The sequence below is a fragment of the Pleurodeles waltl genome, chromosome 12 (genome assembly GCF_031143425.1).
Source record: "Pleurodeles waltl isolate 20211129_DDA chromosome 12, aPleWal1.hap1.20221129, whole genome shotgun sequence".
Lineage (NCBI taxonomy): Eukaryota > Metazoa > Chordata > Amphibia > Caudata > Salamandridae > Pleurodeles > Pleurodeles waltl.
The window spans coordinates 284,998,730-285,024,280 of record NC_090451.1 but is presented as its reverse complement, the minus strand read 5'-3'; the positions used below and the strand labels follow the sequence as shown (position 1 = coordinate 285,024,280).

The window sequence follows — 25,551 nt, the reverse complement described above, 5'->3', positions numbered from 1 at the left end:
ATGAAAATGCCCACTTTCTAAAAATGGCATTTTCAAACTGATGATTTAAAAACCAAGTTTACCAAAAGATGTATTTTTAAATTGTGCGTTTAGTGACATCAAACTCCAAATTTCTATCTGCTCCCAAAGGGAAACTGCACTTAAAACATATTTAAAGGCAGCTCCTATGTTAACATATTAGAGAGACAGGCCTTGCAACAGTAAAAACTGAATTTGGCAATATTTCACTGTTATGACACGTAAAACACATCAGTACATGTCCCACCTTTAACATACACTGCACCCTGCCCATCCGGCTACCTAGGGCCTACCTTAGAGGTGCCTTACATGCATAAAAAGGGAAAGTTGAGGCCTGGCAAGTGAGTACACTTGCCGGGTCAAATTGGCAGTTTCAAACTGCATACACAGATACTGCAGTGGGAGGTCTGATCCATGTTTACCGGGCAACTCATATGGGTGGCACAATCAATGCTGCAGGCCACTAGTAGCATTTAATTTACATGCCCTGTGCACCTCTACTGCACTTTACTAGGGACTTACTAGTAAATCAAATGTGCCAATCATGGAAAAGCCAATTACACATAAAATTTACACAAGGAGCACTTGCACTTTAGTACTGGTCAGCAGTGGTAAAGTGCCCAGAGTACCAAAAACATTAAAAACATGGTCCAGCACACTGTCAAAAAATGGGAAGCAGAGACAAAAAAAGACAGGGGAGACCACATCAAGGATGCCAGGTCTAACAAAGGCCATACAATAAGAATAAAGAGATCTATTTAACAAATGTGGCTGAAGGGAAAAAGATAAATTGAATCTGTAATAATGTGAATATATTGGAAATATTCAGGATCTAGCTGTACATTGAGTAATTATGCAGATAATAATGAGATTTAGGGTCTGATTACAAGTCTGGTGGTCTCAAGGCTGCCAGACTCACAGTGGCGGTCGGACTGTCGCTGCTAAGGTGGTCCGACCACCACATTACGATCCTTGTAGTCAGACCACCAGGGATCACCCTCTCTGCCAGGATCTCTGATCCTGACAGGCTGATGGCAGTCTTGTGATCATCTAGGGCAGTGCTGAAGTCAGCGCCGCCGTGCTTATTACAATCATGTTCTCCACCAGCTTTTTCATAGTGGCTCAACCACCATGAAAAGGCTGGCGGACAAGAAGTGCTGGGGGCCCTGTTCTGTCCACCACATTTTTGTGGGCAGTGCAGCCCCCCCCCCTGCCCCCCCTTCCCAGCACCTTCGGAATGCGCACTGACTGCCCAGGTGTTGGGGTGTTGGTTGGCCTCCTGTGTGACGGCACCGGACTCGTCTCCATGTGGAGCAGAGTACAATGCTGCTGCACATTTTCCACTGGGCTGTTTCCACCAGTCAGCCCAGTGGAAAACTCGTAGTAGGGCAGGTGGGGAGACCGCCAGGTCCGATGTGGTCTCCTCACCACCGATCTCGTGATCGGGTTTTCCAACCACCAAACCCGAAATCAGGACCTTGGGCTTCCTCCCGGCAAAGAATTCTTTAATTTTTTGATTTGTTTTGATTTTTCAATGTTTTCTTCTTGGCTTTTATTAATAACAATATTTTCTTCTATTTCCTCTAATGTTGCTAATTTGTGTAGTGTTTTTCTTCTTACAGGTGTTAGGTCATAAAATGCTAAAGAAGCAGATATACCTGTTAAGAGAATCAGTACATTATGTGGTTAGGATGTGGTTTGGAATTCCTTATGAATATAATTTAATTCCCCACTTGGGAAATATTGTTGATGTAGCACTGTGCTATAGACGTATGCAACTTTTTCTTATAGAGATAAGAGAACGAAATATGATGTATACTAATTTTGGCGACTGTGGAATGTGGAGGGAAAGTTTTAGGTCAGTATGAAATGTTATCTGCAGTTTAAAATTGATTCCATTTGTAGAAGTACAGAGAGCTGAACCACAGCTGTTGTGTTTTCCGGCGTCTAAGCTGCGCTGAAGTGTGCCTACTGCCGCCTGTTAAAAAGCTTTTCAGCAGATTGAACCTTGCCCTGTAGGAGGCTGTGCCTGTCTGATAATGAGTTCACACCTTCCCTGTCAATAAAAAGCAATAGCACAACCTTACTTTTTCAAAATCCTTTTTTTTTCAGTGAAAGATTTAATTTCAAAGGTTGACAGGTTTGCAACATGTCTTAAACATTTCTGAAATGGAACGATGTGCAGGTTTACTTAAAGACTATATTTGAGTGTCCTGTTCAGCGGGGTGCCCTGAGGGTTACCTTGGCATCGATTCCAGTTTTACACAAGGGCCCTTTCTGGAAAAGATAAGAAATTGGCATGATCTTCAGTATATAGACTTACCCGGTGTTATTTGCTGCTGTGCTTTCCTGCCCTCTCATTAAATGAGAGAAAGAGCCATCGTTAGTGTGCGAACCTGTCTTCAGGCAAACTGTCGGAAAGGTAAAACAGAAGCATCGATTCTCCACAAAGAAGGAAAAACAGCAGAATAAAATAAAAATGACATTGCTCTCTGCACTACTCGATGAGTGCGGCTGCAAGAGAGGAACCTGCTCGCACCTGACGGAGTGTTTGCAGATAACTAGAAACCCAGGCAGTTTGCATAGAAATATTTTTTTTTTCTGACAGGGTAAATCTTACTTAGATAATGAGCTATGCATAGTGCTAGCACCGCACTGGGGTTAGGTCAGGTAGCAATCATGTCACGTTAACAGTGGGAAGCAGAGCGCAGAGGAGAAATCGCGCACTGTATCCCTTCTGCTTACAGCATGTGTGCAGTCCCTGCGCCTTTAAACCCTGGGAGGGGGGGCTGGGAGAGGTAGGCTCCGCTCCGCTGTGGAGGAGCTCTGAGAGTGACTGCACTGCCTGCCACAGCTTCACTGCCCTTCCCGGAGTAGTGCTAGATGCTGCCTAGAATTTAACACCGGTTGATTCAAAGGGAAAAGGAGATAAAATAACAGTATCCAAGCAGAATGTGTGTGAAGGACAGAAGTAGAACGCACCAGCTTCCAAGCTTCTCTTGTTTTTACTTTTATCTTTGACCTGGCACTCTTCTTCTCTCAAGGCTTTTCTGAAGATCCTCTACTCAACCAGTTGACCTTACGCGAGGAGACGCTTTGAAGCTCCTAGAAGACCAGCAATGAATGACAAGCTCAATTATTCGGGGGACTCTGAGGATATTTACTGTGAAAATGTCAGTGGTGACTGCGTCCAGACAGGAATGGATGGCGGTGCAGCGGTGGTGATCGTTCCTGTGATCTTCGGGTTTATATTTCTGCTTGGTATTATCGGTAACACATTGGTCATGATAGTTATTGGGCGGATCAAATCCAGGAGATCACGGAGCACAACCAATATTTTCATCCTGAACCTTAGCATCGCAGACCTACTCTTCCTACTCTTCTGCGTCCCGTTCCAAGCGACCATCTACTCCTTGCCTGAGTGGATCTTTGGAGCCTTCTTCTGTAAATTTGTGCATTACTTTGTGATGGTCAGCATGCTGGTGAGCATTTTCACCCTTGTGGCCATGTCCGTTGACAGGTACATTGCTGTTGTCCATTCCAAGCGATCCCCATGTATCCGAAACAAGAAGAATGCATCCATTGGGGTGAGCATCATCTGGATTCTCTCTTCAGTGATTGCCATTCCAGTAGCCCAACACCAATCAATCATGAGTGAGCAGAAGGAGGCTCCCAATAGCTCCTTTTGCTGGGAGTACTGGGGCGAAAACATATCAGCCAAGCAGACTTACAAAGTGACCATTCTGCTTATCGGCTACCTCTTGCCTTTGATGATCATCACCTGTTGCTACGCCAAGGTAAAGAAAAAGAGGAACCCTATATGACAAAAGTTACATTCCCCAAAACGTCTGATTATATGTAAAAATGCTAATTACTTTTATGTTTTGAACTTTGTATTTTAATGTATAATGCTGGACAATAATGTATTTGTGTCATTCCACTACTCATTTTTTCTAATCAAGAAGTGTTCGCTATGGCACTGCCTCCTATTTGTCAGTTCACCTCCCATACTTCTATCCAGTTTCTCCAGCTGCCTAGTACTGACTTTGAGTTTAATCTGCAAATACTCCTCCCACATTTGGCTCCATTTTCTCTGGTCGCAAAGAACCCCTTACCCTCAGCTTCCACTTTGGCCAAAGAATCACAGTTCTAAGTTTTTATGTTCTTACTTGTTCGAGTTTTAACTTGTGAACGTCACAGATCAAAAACTTGAACGAATGATATTATTTTTTTTGTTCTATGAAGTTTATCTGTGATTGACAATACTATACGCCTTTACTGTTCAATACACACAACGTCAGTGAGTGTGGATGAAAATAGAATTATGTTCTTTTTTATTGAGGGTGTCTGAACTGTACATTTTAATACAAGGTACATTCAAAAACACTTTAGAAGAGATTCAGGAATATCATCTTGGAGATCAGTGAACTGAGGGTAATGGTCCATCCTTTTGTAAGAAACTTCCATCTCATGAAAGCTTTTTAGCATATTGTCAAACACAAAAAGCGATTGCCTCCAAGTAAATCTGAAATGTACCGTTGCTTGACCAAGTTTCTGTCATGTCTTGTCTTTAAAAAAGGTGAACGTGAACCTCTGAAGATGCCTTTAGGCGCCAAATAAATCAGTAAATACTTCTCTACTTAGATGCTCAACTGTACTTTATCGCTTGGCAGAGAGATAGAGCATGACATTTACGTTGCTGACGTAAGCATGATGAGGCTTTACATTTTGCCCGTACTTGAAGATCAGCCTGAGAGGAGGGAAGTAAGAAGGAATAACTGGAGCCAGAGAGGCGGGCTTGCTGTCAGTATAGGTTAAACAGGCTGGCAGCAGGAACAGAGAAACGGATTCTGTTTTGAAGGCAGCTTGACTCATTTGCAGGCTAGCTTGGAGAGTAGCCACTCATATGGTGAGTGTAGAGGGCTTCATCGACACAGTTACGTAGACGGTTAGAGGAGGTTTTCTCTTATCAAGTAGAGCAGAATGTTTGTCATTCATTTAAGGGAATGTGCTAGGCGTTTGTGCTGAGCACAGACGTGCAAGGGTGATTGAAGAACTGTAAGTGTTCGAGGGACAAAGACCATGAATATTTCAACTAGTGTGCTTACTACACTTTGAGGAATACTTAGAAATCTGAATGCACATTTTGCTGTACAGATTTTCAAGATATTTTCTGCATATTTGACGCCTTTACTCATGTATATGTATTAATTTACACATATAGGCGACCTAGAGACATCAGATTTCAGACAATGTCTGTTGTGTTGCTTTTCTGTGATGGTCTAAGTGCATCCCTCACTAGTCAGGTGTGCTCCATAAAACACTGACATAACGGTTAGAAGAATTATATTTGTATACTGTGGACTACATGTGTTTTGGTACTCAGGGACAAAGAAGCCCGAACGTTGCAGAGGATATATGGGTAGCAAGTCATAGATAACTTAAAAAATAAGCTTTCCAAGGAGGAGCTGAATCTATATTGGCCCTTCAATCACATATTATTGGGAAGGTCATTACAGTACTTGGTCCCTAGGATCGAGAAGCTTCTTCCACCCATTTTTACCTCTGACAGATAATCGTGTGCAGCCAGTCTATTTCAGGCTGATTGAAGGGTTCTGGATTCATAAATCCTGGTCGTACAGCATATATGTTTTTTTGCACCAGCTACAAGATTTTGAATTTGATATAACCCTCCAATTTACCCAATTCAGGGACAGGTGTTTCTGGGATATGTGATCATACTTTCAGTGTTAGCACTGATCCAGCATTTCAAGCCAATTGTACATTATAGTTAAGATATGCACGGATCTTGCACAGAGGGTGGTGGCATAATCTAGTCTTGTATTTATTAGTGCTTCTTAGTAGAGTAATATTGGAAGGGGATAAAATGTATAATTTTCATGTAAATGGGACAACTGGAAGAAATTGCTGAATGGAGCTTTTACAACCTACTCTCTTACAGTCAGTTCACTGTCCAGCTTCATGCCCAAATTTATTACGCTGTCCCAGTGTTCAAGATTCTGGTGAGAGGTTTGGGGATAAAGCCCTTGATAGTCTATCCTTAAACCCAAAAAATATTGTCAACAACATGAGTTCACCCAACAGCTACATTTTGGAAAGGGTCTTGATTAATTTCCATACTGTCTGCAATCTCCATTGATTTTGGCCAACATTTGTGGGTCATCATCATTTGACTAGAAGCTTAAACCCCTTGGTCTGATTAAATATAATAAAGGGTAGTTATAGACATTAAGCAGAATAGGAGATAGGAATGCGAATAGATGTGAGCCCTGGTGCACCTCACAGTTTAGATCTCTTTGCTTAGCTTTGAAAGATCCCTGTTTGTACAGGCCATTAGGAACAACTGGATTCAGGAGAGCTCAGGACCCATCACCAACCTCACACGTCTTTCGGATGCCTCAGCTGAGCACCAGGACCCACTGTGTCAAAAGCTGCAAAGAGATCCAAAAGTAGCTCAAGGGCCAGGTCACCACCATAAGCTATCTTCTGTAATAAAGCAACAATATTGAAGACCACAATTTCGGCCCCATGTCCAGGGTAGAAACCATGGTGGGTATCATTGGTCTGTACATCTGGAAATTAACTGCTTTTGTCAAGGATTGTAATTAAACTGGATAAACCCCCAGTGGTGTTATAGTTAAGCATTTCACATAGATCAAAAGACTCCTCCTTCAAGACATGGGTTAACAATGGCGTTTTTCTAACTAGTATGGGACAGTCCAATACTGTAGGGAGGCATTCACAAAGTTGTTTGATGCTGTGTCCAAAAAGGTCTGGCTAGATGGCCATCGCCCATTTGAGTTGACTATCATATTTCTTATCTATGAGCTTGATATAACCCATGAGGTCTAGAATTAAAGTGTCTCCGTGGAAATGAACCTGAGGTATATGTGTTTTTTGTGCTTAATTATTAAGTGTGTTTTTATTTCCCAAGAATGCTCTCTTTCTAGTTGTGAATAGTGCATTTAAGAAGGCATTGAGTTTAGCAGTCCCCTGAAAACCTGCCATTATAATCTAATTTTTGTTGGCAAAACGTGCATCAATATCTCTGCAGCTATCTAACGATAATTGTGTGTGGTATCTTTGGCAGGATTGATGAGATCAAAGACCGTTTTAGAGTCTCTGGCTCTGGTTAGTAGCTGCATTGATAGTTGTGGCCGAGAAAAAGTTTTGGCACCCAGAAAAGATTTATAACGGGGACTACCGTTAATCAATATTTAACTGTTTGCTAAAAGTTGTAATTGTTTCTCAGTTTGGTTACTTGCCACCTGATGTTCTTTGCATCCCTTTCTTCTCTAGGGAAAGCCAGTATGCGCTGTGTGTTTGAGTATGTTTGTATTTTAAGCAAAGTAGACGGTTAATCAGAGTAGAAACTTAACCTTCCATGTGTTTAGCATGTCCCCTTTCTGCAAGGATATTTCTAAATCATTAGCTAATTCTACCAGTGCCTCAAATGTACAGTTTTCTCTGTTTCATAAGATTTGCAGCTAACTAATATATTTAAAAAAATCGCCACTTGTTGCTGGAAATCTGGATCAAGAAGGCAAATATTGAAGGGGCATAGAATATGAATCACCATTCAACTTCTCCTGGAGATTTTTGGAGGTACCTGAACATGCAGCTGATGGAATCTTGTGCTTCCACAATGGATGCTCCATCTGATCTGTGATTAGAAACATGCCATCATTTCCCAATAGTCCTGCATACACAAGTAATTATTTTGAAAATGTAAAGAATTGTTTACTAAAGAGGCATCAGAACGTCTGCTGTTCATGTTTATAGAGGGACATGTCATCTAGAGCGTTAGACATCATTAGATCCTCTGTCTTTGGGCTCGGTTCAATAGCTGTGCTCATAAATAAGTTAGCAATTATATGATCTCTTCATACTTCAACTGTATATCTAGAGTACTAAAAGGGAAAGTGCTCCTTTGTGAAGTGGTACACAAAGTTAACTAAGGAATGCATGGCAACTCTCCAGAATATCCCCACCACGGTTCTCCAGTGCTGCCTCCTGCCCAGACCAAGAAGGCTTGTCTTAGAGAATGTACTCACCATGCCCAAAGCCAGATATACAAATTTGGTGTTATTTCTAGACTTTCTAACGCTCAGGAGGACTAAAGACACACCTTTTCCCAACCACATTTTATTAATGGTTCATTTTTGTACCAGGCTCTACCACTATTGATTATCATTTTCCACTGAAGATTGTAAGCCCATGTCCAACTTCAAGACCCATTCAACACCAGAAGCCATACAAATTCCTGTCTTCTTCCCACCTCGTCAAAAGGCTTCAAGGCTTCACGGCAGCACTACTGAAGACATTAATGGAACTGGTTTGGTTTCTTGGTGTCACATAACAGGATCCGTGAACAATCACCATGTACTGCGTATTCTGTGCATTCACTTAATGCGTTCCACCTTCTTATAGAGCCATCTGATGCACAGAGCAGACACACACTAATTTTTCCAAAAAGACCAAAATAAAAATGTAAAAATATGCTATCACACAGAGCTGAGAAAAAGAGAATTAGATTGTGAAAATTAAACAGTTTTCATTAGAATTACTCTTTTACAAACTTAATCAGTTTCCGATTTTAAACACCATAGATCGAACTATGTGTACATTTTCGAAAGGGTGAACATTCTTTTGCCATAGATGGAGGGTACTTGGGAACAGTGCTGTAAAAAAGGGTAACCATGCCAGATCCTAACTCCAGAAGCTGTTGTGGAGCAGGATTTGGGATCTAGCTGTCCCCAGGGAAATATGCTGATTTTATCCTGGTGCAATTTTTCAACACTGGGACACATTCAGCATTGGCTGCACTTAGCTTTATGTTCAGAGCAACAACCTGCAGGGAATGAGGGAGCCCTCCTATTTTCAGTTTCAGGTCAGGCCAATCCAAATGGCCCATTTAATAAGAGAGCTGTACCTCTTTTGTTCACCTCTCATCCTGGTTGGATGCCAAATGGAGCTTAACACCTAGATGTTAATGCAATGTTAAAAAAAAACCACTCAGTGTGTCACTTCAAAAGTACTTAAGAGATATAATATGATTTAGAGGCAGTTTTCTGATTTTTGCAAACACTATGCTAGAGATACATGGACTGTGAGAATATCAGGTGCAGGGCCAGCTTTAAGGGGGTGCGCCAGGTGCGGCCGCACGGGGTGCTGATCTGAATGAGAGGCACTGACCTCAAGAGGGGCACTGTGTTTAGCAAAAACTTACAATTTAAAAGCACCTGAAGCAGAGTTCCTTGTGCATCCAGTTGTCAGGCTACAATAAAAATGTCAAGATAACTCTTTGTGATTAATGTTCCTGCTACAGAGAGATCGAGTTTTGTCCAGTGGTAGTTTTGACTTGCAATAAAGTAGCGCAGAGGGTTAATATGCCTGCCTTAAAGAACAGATCTGTATTTTATGTGGATAGCTGAGTGGGTTAGTAAAGCCAGCCTTTATCAGTGCTTTAAAACAAATTAAATATGTGTGAGAGAGTGGCTATGGACAGATAAGGGGCACTTTTGCCAGATTATAGTGGGGGAATCCGAGGAGGAGGTCATCGGGTGGGCACCAAAAAGGTTGTCATACAGGGCGTCACCAGGGATTAAGCCGGCCTGGATCAGGTGAATCTGTCAATATGAGTAATTACACCAATAATCATTTATATAGGTACTTACCAATAATTTTCATTTACTATAAAAAGGAACCTTTTTAGTAACCTTAAAATAACAAAAGATCCAGAAAAACAGTATAGTTCTAAACGTGTCTTTTTATTTTCACGCCTCTCCTTAATGCTGGTTCATAACTCACTAAGCTACGTTACAGGGATTGTAACTTGTGACCTGCAGGTACCACAAGAATCTCAACAAAACCAGTAACCCTCCTGCATAAAATACAGACATGTGGACTGTATATTGAGCAGGGCACTTTGCAGCAGGCACTCTAACCATCATTCTTATTTTATGATCAGTCAAATGTGCAAATGTGTGGATAGGTAGTACACAGATCTCTTCAGCAGCTGCAGTATCTATCAGATTTATATTATTTATATTATATGGTGAAGCTTGCTGTCTAGACTAATATCTCTGTAGCAGGTGACCTTACTCCCAAAAGATATTTTAAAATGTAGCCTCTTAAACCATGGATCGCGATTCCCTCAAATTCTATCGGTAATAGAAGTGACTGATAGATCCTCTGTCCTTATGACATCACAGGTGGTGACATCGTGATTTTTTCCCCTGAATTTACCCAGGAGGTCATGTTATTTTACATTAACCCTTAAGGCATCACAATAAGTGACATCACTTAAGTTCCATATTAAGTGCGTGATTAATTCAACAGCACAACATGTACACATGTCTATTCTAGATACCAGCTACGTCAGGGTGCTGACATGATCTTTCTCTGTTCTGGGGCGCACTTCCAGTGTGGAATTGCAGCAAGCGAGTGATGCAAGTGAGCTAGACCTGTTTTAAAAGGGCTTGGGTGGCTCCAACACAAGAGGACATTTTCGGAAAAAGTGGGTCAAATATTGCATTTTGAAGCACTAGCCACAAGCTAAAGGCAATTTAAAGGACACTCCTTAAATATTCACATATTAGCAATTTCCTAGTTACATTAGCTGTTAGCAAAAGTCCTATTCCATAACTTCACTACATTTTTTATGACACTAATAGTGAGAATAATAGTATTATTCACCATTAGTGTAATTGCAAAATTGGGGAAAAACAAGGAGAGTGCATCCACAACTCAAGGCCACAAAGAGGAGCTGTCCCTGGGTTCCTGGCACTGATTTTACCATATCTGAGATCAGAGGTCTCAAAGGTGGTCTTTGTGGCCAATTAAGAAACTTACTAAGACAACTGTCCTTGTTGCTAATTTCTTTGGGGCAGAGCTTTAAAAAATATAATTGTTTAAGTCGTCTGCCAGATTCTGATCTTCGTGAATCCATCCTTCGTGCCCCCCCTCCCTACAATTCTTGTGCGACGCTTTAAACCCATTTATGGGATGCAGGTGTATTTGTTTTATATTTCCAGCACTGCTTTGGAATGGATGTTCCTTGTGCCACACTTTTCCTCCACGTCAAAAAACAAGAATGTGGCGCTGATTCCAGGTGTCTTCTTACATACTGGGAGACAACATTTTTCAGTAAGGTTGCAGTAAGGTTGCACGTCGAGTTCAGTGAAATGAATCAGCGCTAAGCACTGAAGCGTAGTGCTTGATGAGTTTTCGTTCAATTAATTGGCGTGAGTGATTAGGTTACTTAGTAGGTGCGCTGAGACCATACGGAGGCGGATCGCCTGGATTCACACCGCTTCACTTCAGAGAGGAGGCATCAGCTGAGAACAGTACCTGCCATGCTTCTTTGAGCTCATGTTTTTTCTGCATTAACAGTGAGAAATATTTTGCACATTAGGATTCACCTGCCTTCTTTCTTTTTTAAAAGAAAAGGAAATATAAAAGCAACTTTTTAAATTTATGTGGCGTTCTAGAATGCAGTGTTCTAGAATGCAGTGGGAAAAATAATGGCTAAGGAAATACTATTTGCGAGCATTCCAGGGTCACTTTTTCACCTAATTCCAACTTTTGCACCTAGCAATGGGACATAACGAGAGAAACGGCCTTTGTGCATGTTATTCCCCTACATTGCAGTGTTTCGCACATTCAGTTACCCGCAGGCATGATCAGGAGGAAACAGTGAGTACATATCTCCAAAACTGAGCACAATTTGGCGAAGCCACAAGACGTGCGGTAGTGTAGAACCATCAGCAGAATATGCACCCGGTTTTAAATTTAGGGCGGCACGTGGGCCATATTAGCCTTTGGGGTGCAGTCAGCATTACATTTAAAGTTTCCCCAAAGCCAAAGGAAGGAATCAATGGATGCATTAATTGACATGGGGAAGGTTAAAATTTGAATGTGGTTGACGGATTTAAGATTTATTTTAGATTTGATGGTAATTTATACTGTATACAACATAAGAACAAAATGTACAGTGAGCAAATGGCATTTGCCGCTGCAGTGTTTTTCATCAAAGTGCAGTTCACTTTAGACATTTTATTTAAAGCGTTATTAGTAATTTGGAGTTTAATAATCAGGGGCCGGTAATGCTACACTCTGCGGCACAGATGAGGATTTTGTCTGTTCCCCATCTTTCAAATGGGAGCGTAATAGTGAATAGCACCAAGGGTGTCATTACAAGTTTGGCATTCCTAGGACTGCCAAACTCACGGTGGCGGTTGGACTGCCGCATCCTGGCAGTCTGACCACCAGATTTCGAACCTGTCGGTTGGACCGCCAGGGGACTTCTGCCACTACCACGATCATGGATCACAATGGGGTGGCAGCACCACCATCCTGTTCATGATTCCACTTCCCACCAGTGGTTTCCCTGCCATGGAAAGGCTGGTGGAAAGCCAGTGCTGGGGGATACAGGGGGATTCCTACACTGCCCATGCCCATAGCATGTGCAGTGCAGGGGCCACCCTGTCAGCACCCTCGGAATGTGCACTGTCTGCTCTGCAGACAGTGCGCATTCCGATGGTCCTGTTGTGCAACAGCATTAGCCTTGGCTTTCACAGGGGAGCCATAGGGCTTCCATTAGGCAGCTGAGGCCAATGCTGTGGTACTGTTTCTGACGGACGGCATAATACGATGTTTCAGCCAGTCAGCCTAGTGAAAACATCGTAATATGACGGGCGGGGGAGGCCGCTGGCTTGTCCGCAGTCTCCTCCCCACAGCTTTGGCAGTCTGCTTTTAGGACCCCCAAAGTTGCAAGCAATGCTTTTTGGGTCATAGCCTACCAGACAGCTGAAGACATCTTGATTTTCAGAAAGTTGACCTAGAAATGCATTCCAGCTGTTGATTGCCATTGGCTTTGTGGTTTGTAACTCACATTTTCTGGCTTTCCATTTGCTAGCTTTATTTGCTTTAGGCTGTCCAGGTTCAGAGTTTCCCTCCCGTTGCCTAAATCGTGTTTATTGTACTCTTTCATGAACTTGCTTTCTGTAAACAGGCCTTCAAATTTTATTCCAACACAGTTCTCTGTCTAGTGCTGAGGAGCGAGTGGCCTTGGCCAAAAAGCTGACACTGTGCCTATTATACAAAGCAACATTGTGGCTGGACTACCAAGCCTAAAGAAAAGTTTCAGAAAAAAGTGTAAATGTGAGTCGTGTGTAATTTTTATTGACAGATTGAGACCAGACATTTGCACCCAGGACTGTTATCCTATATGAGGCTTTAAAGCAAGGAGTGGGGAAATATGTAGTCACGTTCTGGCATTCAAAGGTAGACTATCAGCCTAGTGTGTTAACGTTTCTATGACACAATAAAAATTACGATGCTCCTGTGCTGTTCATCATTACCAAACATCACTACAAGCTGCTACTGAACTCACTGTTTCAAGTTTCAAGTTTAAGTTTATTGACACTGTTAATTAAAACCATCGCAATTCCGACATACATAATGATATGAATGCTTTGCCTACTCATTAATCTAATAGAGACCCATAATAAAAACATATAAAGCTTATTTGAAACTGAAACATATCATCAATCAATCAATCAATCAATAATTTATAAAGCGCGCTATGTACCCGTTAGGGTTTCGAGGCGCTGGGGGGGGCGGGGGGTGGTGCTGCTATCGTTCGAAGAGCCATGTCTTGAGGAGTCTCCTGAAGGTGAGGAGGTCCTGGGTCTGGCGTAGTGAGGTCAGGAGTGCGTTCCAGGTCTTGGCCGCGAGGTAGGAGAAGGATCTGCCGCCAGAGGTCTTGCGCTGGATTCGGGGGACGACGGCGAGGGCAAGGTTGGCAGAGCGTAGTTGACGTGAGGGAACGTAGAAGTTGAGTCTGGTGTTCAGGTAGGTGGGTCCGGTGTCGTGTAGAGCCTTGTGTGCGTGGGTGAGGAGTTTAAAGGTGATCCTCTTGTCCACGGGGAGCCAGTGGAGGTCCCTCAGGTGAGGGGAGATGTGACATCGGCGGGGTATGTCGAGGATCAGGCGGGCGGATGCGTTCTGGATGTGTTGGAGTCGTTTGATGTCTTTTGTTGGGATGCCTGTGTAGAGTGCGTTGCCGTAGTCGAGTCTGCTACTGACGAGGGCATGGGTTACCGTCTTTCTGGTTCCTGTTGGAATCCACTTGAAGATCCTGCGGAGCATACGGAGGGTGTTAAAACAGGAGGATGAGACTGCGTTGACCTGTTTGGGCATGGTGAGGGCGGAGTCGAGGATGAAGCCGAGATTTCGTGCGTGGTTGGCTGGGGTGGGTGGAGGGCCTAGGGCGGTGGGCCACCACGAGTCGTTCCAGGCCGATGGGGTGCGCCCGAGGATGAGGACTTCCGTCTTGTCGGAGTTAAGTTTTAGGTGGCTGTTGCTCATCCATTCGGCGATGGATTTCAGTCCCTCGTGAAGGTTGGCTTTGGCGGTGAGAGGATCATTGGTCAGGGAGAGGACGAGCTGGGTGTCGTCGGCGTAGGAGATGATGCTGAGGTTGTGCTGGCGGGCCAGTTGTGCGAGGGGGGCCATGTAGACGTTGAATAGCGTTGGGCTTAGTGAGGAGCCTTGGGGGACGCCGCAGACGAGGTTGGTGGCTTTGGAGTGGAAAGGTGAGAGTCGGACCCTCTGGGTTCTGCCAGAGAGAAAGGAGGAGATCCAGTTGAGGGCTTTGTCTTGGATGCCGGCTTCGTGTAGACGGGTTAGTAGGGTGCGGTGGCAGACTGTATCGAAGGCGGCTGATAGGTCTAAGAGGATCAGGGCTGAGGTTTCACCGCTGTCCATTTGTAGTCTGATGTCATCTGTGGCGGCGAGGAGTGCAGTCTCTGTGCTGTGGTTTCGTCTGAACCCGGATTGGGAGGGGTCTAGGATGGAGTTGTCTTCTAGGTAGTGGGCGAGCTGTGTGTTGACGATCTTCTCAATGACTTTCGCTGGAAAAGGGAGGAGGGAGATTGGTCGGAAGTTTTTGAGATCGTTGAGGTCAGCCTTAGGTTTCTTGAGGAGAGGTTGGATTTCTGCGTGCTTCCAGCTGTCCGGGAAGGTAGCGGTGTTGAAGGAAAGGTTGATGATCTTGCGGAGTATGGGGGCGATGGCGACGTCGGATTTGTTGAAAACGTGATGTGGGCAGGGGTCAGAGGGAGATCCTGAGTGGATGGAGTTCATGGTTTTTAGGGTTTCGGCGTCGTCTACTTGGGTCCAGGTGGTGATGTGGTCGGCGTGGGAGGAGTTGTTGGGGGTGGGGTACGGTGGAGGTGAGGTGTTGAAGCTGTCGTGGATGGCTGCAATTTTCTGGTAGAAGAAGGTGGAGAGATCGTCGCAGAGTTTCTGGGATGGAGGGATGTCGTTGACATTGGCGTTGGGGTTGGAGAGTTCCTTCACGATGCTGAAGAGTTCCTTGCAGTCGTGAGCATTGTTGTTAAGGCGATCTGTGAAGTGGGAGCGCTTGGCGAGTCGGATCAGTTGGTGGTGTTTACGGTTGGCTTCCTTGAGGGTAGCAAGGTTCTCGGGTGTGCGCTCGAGGATCCATTTTTTTCTTGAGTTTCTGGCAGGTGCGTTTGGAGGTGGTTAGTTCGTCTGTGAACCAGGCTGGTTTTTTCTTTTCTTGGTTGGCGGTGGGTCTCTTGAGTGGGGCTAGGATGTTGGCGCAGTTGAGGATCCATTGTTGGAGGTTGATGGCGGCGGAGTCCGGGTCGGTGGGGTCGGGTGGTGGGTTTTTGGCGAGGGTGTTGGTGAGTTGGTCTTCGGTGACTTTTCCCCAGCGGCGGTGAGGCGGAAGAGGGGTGCAGTGGTGTTCGGTGTTTTTCTTGAAGGAGAAATGGACGTAGTGATGGTCGGTCCAGTGGAGTTCGGAGGTGTGGCTGAAAGAGATGTGGTTGCTTGAAGTGAAGAGTGGGTCAAGGGTGTGGCCGGCGATGTGGGTGGGAGTGTTGACCAGTTGACGGAGTCCGAGGTTGGAGAGGTTGGTGGTCAGTGATGCGGTGTTGACGTCATTGTTGTTCTCCAGGTGAAAGTTTAGGGCTCCCAGGAGGATGTAGTCTGAAGAGGCGAGGGCGTGGGTGCTTGCGAGGTCGGAGACGGTGTCGCTGAAGAGGGCTCTTGGTCCTGGAGGACGGTATATGAGGGTTCCTCTGTGGGTAGTGTTGGGGTCCGTGTGAAGTGGAGGTGTTCGGCTGTTTTGAGGGTGTCGTCCGTGTGGGTATGGATCTTGAGGGTAGCTTTGTGGGTGATGGCTATTCCTCCGCCGATTCCGTTGGTGCAATCTCTTCTGGTGATCTTGTAGCCGTCAGGGATGGCGATGGCGATGTCAGGGGGCGAGGAGTCGTTCCACCAGGTTTCGGTCAGGAAGGCTACGTCTGGGGCGGTGCTGTCGAGCAGGTCCCAGAGTTCGATGGCGTGCTTTCGTGCGGAGCGTATGTTGAGGAGGATGCAGTGCAGGTGGTTTGTGTTGGTTGTTGCTGGCTTCGTTGTTCTGTTGCTTGTGAAGTTTTAGGTGCGGCAGGAAAAAGGTCCTTTGGTGTGTTTCGGGCTGGCCTGGAAGCACTCTGTGGAGGGGCCAGGGTTGAAGGCGAGGAGTTCGCTGGCCGAGTAACGAAGGCATGGGGCGCGGGGGCGCAAGGACCAGGGGGGGTGGCGCTGGGCGTGGTCCAGGCGCGGACGGGCGCAGATGGGCTTGCCTCTGGCGCGCCCACTGCGCGGATGCGCAGCGCCAGCCATTAAGAAGGGAGGGGGGAGGGGGGAGGGAGGAGCAGCTGGGAGGCGGGAGGAGGGAGGAGGGAGGCGGGAGGCGGGAGGGAGCGGCGAATGGGGGCGCGAGGCGGGCGGGGCCGCAGGGAGGCAGCGGCAGGGAGAGAACTGCAAGGGGGAGCGCCCAAGGGGCGAAAACAAGAAAAACAAAGGCACAGAAAAGTCGGGCACAATTTGAAAACAGTCACAAAAATACACAAATGGCACAAAATACAATCGGGGCACAGCAATCAGAGGGGCACAACGGGGGCAGACACGCAGGAGGCAAGGCGCTTGAAAAACAATAGAGAACACTTACAGGACGGCGAAAAGTGGCACAATCAGAAGGGGCACGACGGGGGCTGAAGCGCAAGGAGGCAAGGCGCTGAAAATATAGAAAAACACTTACAGGACGGCGGAAAGCGGCACACGGGTCAAGTGAAGCTTACTAGAGCCCACTAGACACCAGGGATGAGGCGCAGGAGGATGCCTGCGGGTGGAGGAGGGCCTCGAACACGTTAGCAGCAGCGTGGGCGGGGGTCAGAGGCAGGAGACAGCAGGTTGGTGCTGCGGACGTGGGGGGCGAGCTCTAGACCTAAGGCAGGTCAGAGGTCGCTCACTCGCGACGCACAGCGCCAGCCATTAAGAAGGGAGGGGGGAGGGAGGAGGGGCTGGGAGGCGGGAGGAGGGAGGGAGCGGCGAATGGGGGCGCGAGGGGGGCAGGGCCGCAAGGAGGCAGCGGCAGGGAGAGAACTGCAAGGGGGAGCGCCCAAGGGGCGAAAACAAGAAAAACAAAGGCACAGAAAAGTCGGGCACAATTTGAAAACAGTCACAAAAATACACTAATGGCACAAAATACAATCGGGGCACAGCAATCAGAGGGGCACAACAGGGGGCAGACGCGCAGGAGGCAAGGCGCTTGAAAAACAATAGAAAACACTTACAGGATGGCAAAAAGTGGCACAATCAGAAGGGGCACGACGGGGGCAGAAGCGCAGGAGGCAAGGCGCTGAAAATATAGAAAAACACTTACAGGATGGCGGAAAGCGGCACACGGGTCAAGTGAAGCTTACTAGAGCCCACTAGACACCAGGGATGAGGCGCAGGAGGATGCCTGCGGGTGGAGGAGGGCCTCGAACACGCTAGCAGCAGCGTGAGTGGGGGTCAGAGGCAGGAGACAGCTGGTTGGTGCTGCGGACGTGGGGGGCGAGCTCTAGACCTAAGGCAGGTCAGAGGTCGCTCACTCGCGACGCGCAGCGCCAGCCATTAAGAAGGGAGGAGCAGCTGGGAGGCGGGAGGGAGCAGCGAATGGGGGCGCGAGGGGGGTGGGGCCGCAGGGAGGCAGCGGCAGGGAGAGAACTGCAAGGGGGAGCGCCCAAGGGGTGAAAACAAGAAAAACAAAGGCACAGAAAAGTCGGGCACAATTTGAAAACAGTCACAAAAATACACTAATGGCACAAAATACAATCGGGGCACAGCAATCAGAGGGGCACAACGGGGCAGACGCGCAGGAGGCAAGGCGCTTGAAAAACAATAGAAAACACTTACAGGACGGCGAAAAGTGGCACAATCAGAAGGGGCACGACGGGGGCAGAAGCGCAAGGAGGCAAGGCGCTGAAAATATAGAAAAACACTTACAGGACGGCGGAAAGCGGCACACGGGTCAAGTGAAGCTTACTAGAGCCCACTAGACACCAGGGATGAGGCGCAGGAGGATGCCTGCTGGTGGAGGAGGGCCTCGAACACGCTAGCAGCAGTGTGGGCGGGGGTCAGAGGCAGGAGACAGCAGGTTGGTGCTGCGGACGTGGGGGGCGAGCTCTAGACCTAAGGCAGGTCAGAGGTCGCTCACTCGCGACGCGCAGCGCCAGCCATTAAGAAGGGAGGGGGAGGGAGGAGCAGCTGGGAGGCGGGAGGGAGCGGCGAATGGGGGCGCGAGGGGGGCGGGCCGCAGGGAGGCAGCGGCAGGGAGAGAACTGCAAGGGGGAGCGCCCAAGGGGCGAAAACAAGAAAAACAAAGGCACAGAAAATTCGGGCACAATTTGAAAACAGTCACAAAAATACACTAATGGCACAAAATACAATCGGGGCACAGCAATAAGAGGGCCACAACGGGGGCAGACGCGCAGGAGGCAAGGCGCTTGAAAAACAATAGAAAACACTTACAGGACGGCGAAAAGTGGCACAATCAGAAGGGGCACGACGGGGGCAGAAGCGTAAGGAGGCAAGGTGCTGAAAATATAGAAAAACACTTACAGGACGGCGGAAAGCAGCACAAGGGTCAAGTGAAGCTTACTAGAGCCCACTAGACACCAGGGATGAGGCGCAGGAGGATGCCTGCGGGTGGAGGAGGGCCTCGAACACACTAGCAGCAGCGTGGGCGGGGGTCAGAGGCAGGAGACAGCAGGTTGGTGCTGCGGACGTGGGGGGCGAGCTCTAGACCTAAGGCAGGTCAGAGGTCGCTCACTCGCGACGCGCAGCGCCAGCCATTAAGAAGGGAGGGGGAGGGAGGAGCAGCTGGGAGGCGGGAGGTGGGAGGGAGCGGCGAATGGGGGTGCGAGGGGGCGGGCCGCAGGGAGGCAGCGGCAGGGAGAGAACTGCAAGGGGGAGCGCCCAAGGGGCGAAAACAAGAAAAACAAAGGCACAGAAAAGTCGGGCACAATTTGAAAACAGTCACAAAAATACACTAATGGCACAAAATACAATCGGGGCACAGCAATCAGAGGGGCACAACAGGGGGCAGACGCGCAGGAGGCAAGGCGCTTGAAAAACAATAGAAAACACTTACAGGACGGCAAAAAGTGGCACAATCAGAAGGGGCACGACGGGGGCAGAAGTGCAAGGAGGCAAGGCGCTGAAAATATAGAAAAACACTTACAGGACGACGGAAAGCGGCACACGGGTCAAGTGAAGCTTACTAGAGCCCTCTAGACACCAGGGATGAGGTGCAGGAGGATGCCTGCGGGTGGAGGAGGGCCTCGAACACGCTAGCAGCAGCGTGGGCGGGGGTCAGAGGCAGGAGACAGCAGGTTGGTGCTGCGGACGTGGGGGGCGAGCTCTAGACCTAAGGCAGGTCAGAGGTCGCTCATATATTATCATGATAAAGAGTTGTGCGTAGCTAAACTGTTCTCCACTGATTTCAACCTTGGTCTTGAGCTTAACTTTCGGACTTTCTTGCTCCCTTACGAACACTATAATTGTGGATGAGTAAAGCTCAGTGAGAAAGTTGTACCTAAGGCTAATTCCTGCCTGTAACTAAACTTTCAGAGCTTTATTAATCATAAAATGATGGCCCATGCACACTCGGCTTCAACTTAATTCACTAATTCTTTCTGGGCCTGTACCATAAATTTGGTCCCTCGACAAGAAATACGGAATTGAAAGTCCGCTGAGCCAGCTAATAATGGCCAGCCTCCATGAGCGTATGTTTAGTGTCTTAAAAATGTTTTTCAGATAGAATGTCCTGTGGCCTAGCAAAGCCGAGCACACACAAAAAATGTGTTCTAATGACTCTTGTCTGTACCCACACAGTCGACAGGAAAGTATCAGATTCTGCTGTCTCCATAAAGGGACCATATTCTTCGTTTCCATCAACCCAAAGCGGAAAAGCACGAACCGATGTTTCAGCGACTGGTTGAAGGTTGCTGCTAGATATTCCTGTGCCTGTAAAGTTTTGTATGATGTTATTACAGTTCAGGCATGCTGTCTGCTTGCCAATTTTTGTTTGTCAGAATTTAAAGACTTCATCTTAGTGACAGCGTTTGCCTTCAGAAAAAACTCCTTTTTGTCCGGGTTCCGGTCCCAGGCTTCTAGCAAACCTAGCACTTTAATGCAGTTATTTAAGTGATGACCCCAGGTGCCTTTATCGTTGTGACACTGTTGCTCCTCAATTTCCATCCAACATAGGTTGTTTAGAGTACCAATCTCAGCTGCACGCATCCTCCAGCATAATTTAATGAAGGCACATCTACTCTGAAATTCATAGTTTTTCAGACCCAATTCTAAATGAACCTGAGCTGGAGATGCTGGTCGTGGTATCCGAAGAACTGTTTTGTAGGCCTTCGTCTGGACCTAATTGAAAAAAACTGCCTCCTTTCCCAGCATGATTTTGGCTCCATAAGTGACGGTGGGCATTAGCCGTGCTGCCATGACAGAAAGCAGGTGAGTGTGTGATGGGCAGCTCAGTTTTTGTTTTAGAACTTTAAAACCATAAGTCAATGAGAGGGCTTTTGCTTGAGCGACAGCAAGCTGCGGCTTGAAAGTCAAGAGGCGTCCATAGTAAATCCCAAGTACTTATTTGTGGGTGCAACCTCCACCTGGGTTCCATTTATGAACCATGTAGGAGATTTAAACTTCCTATCAAATTGGCGGACAGCCTTAGTTTTACTCAAATTAAATTCTAGACCTTGCATTGTTATGTATGTATATAGTGCATCGATGCTATGCAGTAGCCCAACAGGTGTTTGGCTGAGTAAAACTATATTTTCTGCATACTGTAGCCATGCAATTCCTTTCTTGGCCAATGCTGGTGGGAGTCTATTTACAGGAGCAAGAGCCTTGGCTAGGTCAGCAGGATATAAGTTGAACAGAGTGGGAGCTAATACACACCCTGGTTTAAGTCCTTTTGCTGTTAATATTCTGTTGGTAAGGTGGCTGCCCTCTCAAATTTTTACTTGCGCCCAGGTACCTGTGTACAAGTCCATCATTACGCTAAGAAGGCTGCATGGTAAGCCCCAACCTTTCAGTTTCTCCCAAAGGCAGGTTCTTGGTACGCAATCAAAAGGTGCCTTTAGGTCAATAAAGGATACAAATAGCCTTTTCTTCTTAAGCCTGGTTTTGTTTCCCAGCAAGGCCAGCATTGCCAGGTTAGTGGAAGCACCCATACCAGCTCTGAAACCTGTCTGGCATTGTGGAATTAGCTGTCTATCATGAATCCATTCTGCTAGTAGTTGCAGTAGACAGGATGCGTAGAGTTTTGCTTCCATGTCTATCAATGCTATTAGCCTGTAGTTTGAAGGGTTTGCTGGGTTGCCTGCGGTGTATATAGGGTGAATAATGCTGCCTTTCCATGCATCTGGGAGACCCGTAATGCCTCAGAACTCACTCTGAGACTCAACTGTGAAAAGATAAATGTTCTGAGGTGCTATATAAATGCAAACGATATACTGTATAAATGCAATCACAATCCTGCAGATTGGTGCATGGTACACCTTTCATTAAGGAACCAAAGTCACGTTTACTGCACAACTTGTCATCAGAAACCAACATGCACAAGCATTTTTAAATCGAGATGTATAATATACTTGTAAACCTAACTGAGGCCAAAACTGATTTAAAGCTATTCAAATACACTTGGGCCACATTACTCAGCTACATTGGCACTGGAAACTATTTGCAAATTCCAGTTCGAACACACACAAATGTTCTGGGAGTCGGAGAGTGAAACTTTACACATTTGTGTGGTTCACGCCCTCCAAATTACATGTCAATCTGGCTCAAAGCAACTGCTGTTCATGTGGCCAAGGAGAACAAATATGGAAATGCTAGTGGCAGTATGACAATTACCCATACTTGGCCACCCTTCCAACAGGAGTCGCAAGTGCCCACATAGCGCTTAATAATCAGTGTATCTCTTGGACATCCATCCCTCGCTCCCTCCCTCCCATGAAGGGAATGGGTGAACTGCAAGAGTTAAACCGAACCGCATCGCCAAATGCTCTCTGCAGTGTGTCGCTCCTGGGAATACGGACAGAGAGGAATAACATGGGTGTCTCAGCGATGCCCCCAATTGAGCACACTGGAAACCCTTTTGTTCTTTCTACAAGAAGAAGGGCACATTCCCTGTACCTTCCATGACTGGACTGCATGCAGGTAAGAACCGCTACTGTACTCCCTAGCACGGGCACCTGCACAAAGACAGGAATATACATAGAACCATACAGAGTGAATAAAACTAACAGTTCGGCGGAAGATGGGGTGCCTTTAAATGTCTGTGTACGTAGAGTACAAAGGTGTACTTTATTTAGGCAAGATTAATACTGTGTAAAGCGATTATTTGCTTACATTACTGTTAATGTTGAATGTTAAACAATAGTAATCAGTTTAAACTGATCAGAACTTGCGGCTTGCAGCTTGGGCAGCTGATTCACTGTTAAGCATTAGAATATGGGCAGTGGCACAAGAAGCCACCATGATATCGTTTTGAAACTAGACACCATAAAAATACATCCAGATGTGCCTCATCTTTTAGTGACACAAAACAAAAAAAACAGACAATGGACAGAATGCTGAACAATGCAAACATTCACCCCCAGTCACAGAGATCCGTGTTTAATCCATTTTTTTTGTCTGTCATGCCAGTTTGGATTCAGCCATATGCAAATCAGCCTTGACCCTGCTCCCAGTAAGAACAGCCCAGCCTGAACTGTCAGGCAAGGTCTTTACTGGGCTGGAAACAAGCATCCTTAGACTGGTATCAGGATATTGATCCTCATCAGCAAGGCTAGCTTGAATCCAGTGGTGCAATGAGCTTTGGACCAAAGTCTGGACACCCCTTCCCACTTAGGGCAACAAAGCAAAAGGAACAGATGATGGATGGAACACTGAATATTGCAAACATTCACCCCTGGTCACAGAGATCTGGGGTTAATCCATCATTGTTTTGCCCACCACCCCACCCCAGTTTGGACCCACCCACATGCAAATCAATCTTGACCCTGCTCCCAAATGGGAAGCTTCCAGTCTGAACTGACAGGCCATGTCTTCTCTGGACTGGAAACAAGCATCTTGGGACGAGATTCGTGGTATCACCCCTCATCAGCCAGGCTAGCTTGATTCCAGTGGTGTAGTGAGCATGAGCCACCGTCTGGGCATACCCTTCCCACTTAGGGCAACAATGTAAGAAGAACAGATGATCTAAGGAATAGTGATCAATGCAAATAATCATCCCCAGTCACAGAAATCTGGGTTTAATTCATCATTTTTTTGCCCACCACACTACCCCCGTTTGGACCCAACCATTTGCAAAATGAATCCTGACATTGCTCCCAATGGGCAGTCCAACCCGAACTGCCAGGCCAGGTCCTCCCTCGACTGGAAACAAGCATCCTGGAACCAGGTTCTTGATATTGACCCTCATCAGCAAGGCTAGATTGAATCCAGTGGTGCAATGACTTTGGGACCCACGTCCGGGCACACCCTTCCCATTTAGGGCAACAAAGCAAAAAGAACAGACAATGGGTGGAATGCTGAACAATGTAAACATTCACCCCTAGTCACGGAGTTCTGGGTTTAACCCATTGTTTTTTTTGCCCACCACGCCACCCCAGTTTAGATCCAGCCCTATGCAAATCAGTTTTGACCCTGCTCCCAAAGGGAAAAGTCCAGCCCAAACTGTCAGGCCAGGTCCTCCCTGGACTGGAAACAGGCATCCTGGGACTGGTATCAAGAGCATCACCCCTCAGCAGCCAGGCTACCTTAAATCCAGTGGTGAGGTGAGCACAGGACCCAACTCTGGGCATACCCTTCCCACTTTGAGCGACAAAGCAAAAAGAAAAGATGATGGACAGAATGCTGATCAATGAAACATTCCCCCCGAGTCACAGAGATCTGGGTTTAATCCATAAGTTTTTTGCCCACCACGCCACTCCAGTTTGGACCCAGCCATATCCTATCAGTCTTGACTCTGCTGTCAGTGGGAAGAGTCCAGCCTGAACTGCCAAGACAGGTCTTCCTTCCCTGGAATGGAAACAAACATCTTGAGACCGTTTTCGTGGTATCACCCCTCATCTACCAGGCTACATTGAACCCCCTGTTGCAGTGAGCACGTGACTCACCTCTGGGAACACCTTTCTCACTCAGGGAAACAAAGCAAAAAGAACAGATGATGGAAGGAATGCTGAACAATGCAAACATTCATCCCCAGTCACAGAGATCTGGGTTTAATCCATCATTTCTTTTGCCTACTACTTCAGCCCAGTTTTGACTCAGCCATATGAAAATCAGTCTTGACCCTGCTCCCAATGGAAGGAGTCCAACTTCAAATGCCAGGCCAGGTCCTCCCTGGACTGGAAGCAAGCATCCTGGGACTGGTATCGGGGTATCACCCCTCAGTAGCCAGGCTAGCCTGAATCCAGTGGTGCAGTGAGCACGGTACCCACATCTAGGCATACCCCTCCAACTTTGGGCGACAAAGCAAAAAGAACAGATGATGAACGGAATGCTGATCAATGCAAACATTCACCCCCAGTCACAGAGATCTGGGTTTAATCCATTGTTTTTTTCCCCACCAGGCCGCTCCAGTTTGGACCCAGCCATATGCAAATCAGTCTTGACCCTGTTCCCAATGGGAAGAGTCCAGCCTGTACAGCCAGGCAAGGTCTTACCTGGACTGGAAACAAGGGTCTTGAGACTGATTTTGTGGTATCGCCCCTCTTCAGCCAGGCTAGCTTGAATCCAGTGATGCAGTGAGCACGGGAGCCCCGTCTAGGCATACCCTTCCCACTTAGGGTGACAAAGCAAAAAGAACAGATGATAGACGGAATGCTGAACAATGCAAACATTCACCACTAGTCACAGAGTTCTGGGTTTAATCCATAATGGTTTTGCCCACCACGCCACCACAGTTTAGACCCAGCCATATAAAAATCAGTCTTGACCCTGCTCCCAATGGGAGGATTCCAGCCCAGACTGCCAGGCCAGGTCCTCCCTAGACTGGAAACCAAGATCCTGGGATCTCTTTTGGGGTATAACTCCTCATCCGCTAGGCTAGCTTGAATCCAGTGGCGCAGTGAGCATGGGACCCAC

The 25,551-nt window shown here is 46.8% G+C and overlaps 1 protein-coding gene across 1 annotated transcript in view; it reads left to right on the top strand.

Annotated features, from left to right (window-relative positions):
- The first annotated feature begins 2,835 nt into the window (after positions 1–2,835).
- Positions 2,836–25,551, top strand: part of LOC138268116 (galanin receptor type 1-like) — a 707,271-nt gene continuing 684,555 nt past the window's right edge. The window contains exon 1 of the mRNA XM_069217507.1: positions 2,836–3,815. Coding sequence (XP_069073608.1) covers positions 3,138–3,815 — 678 coding nt within the window. The 5' untranslated portion in view covers positions 2,836–3,137. The remainder of the gene's footprint in view (positions 3,816–25,551) is intronic.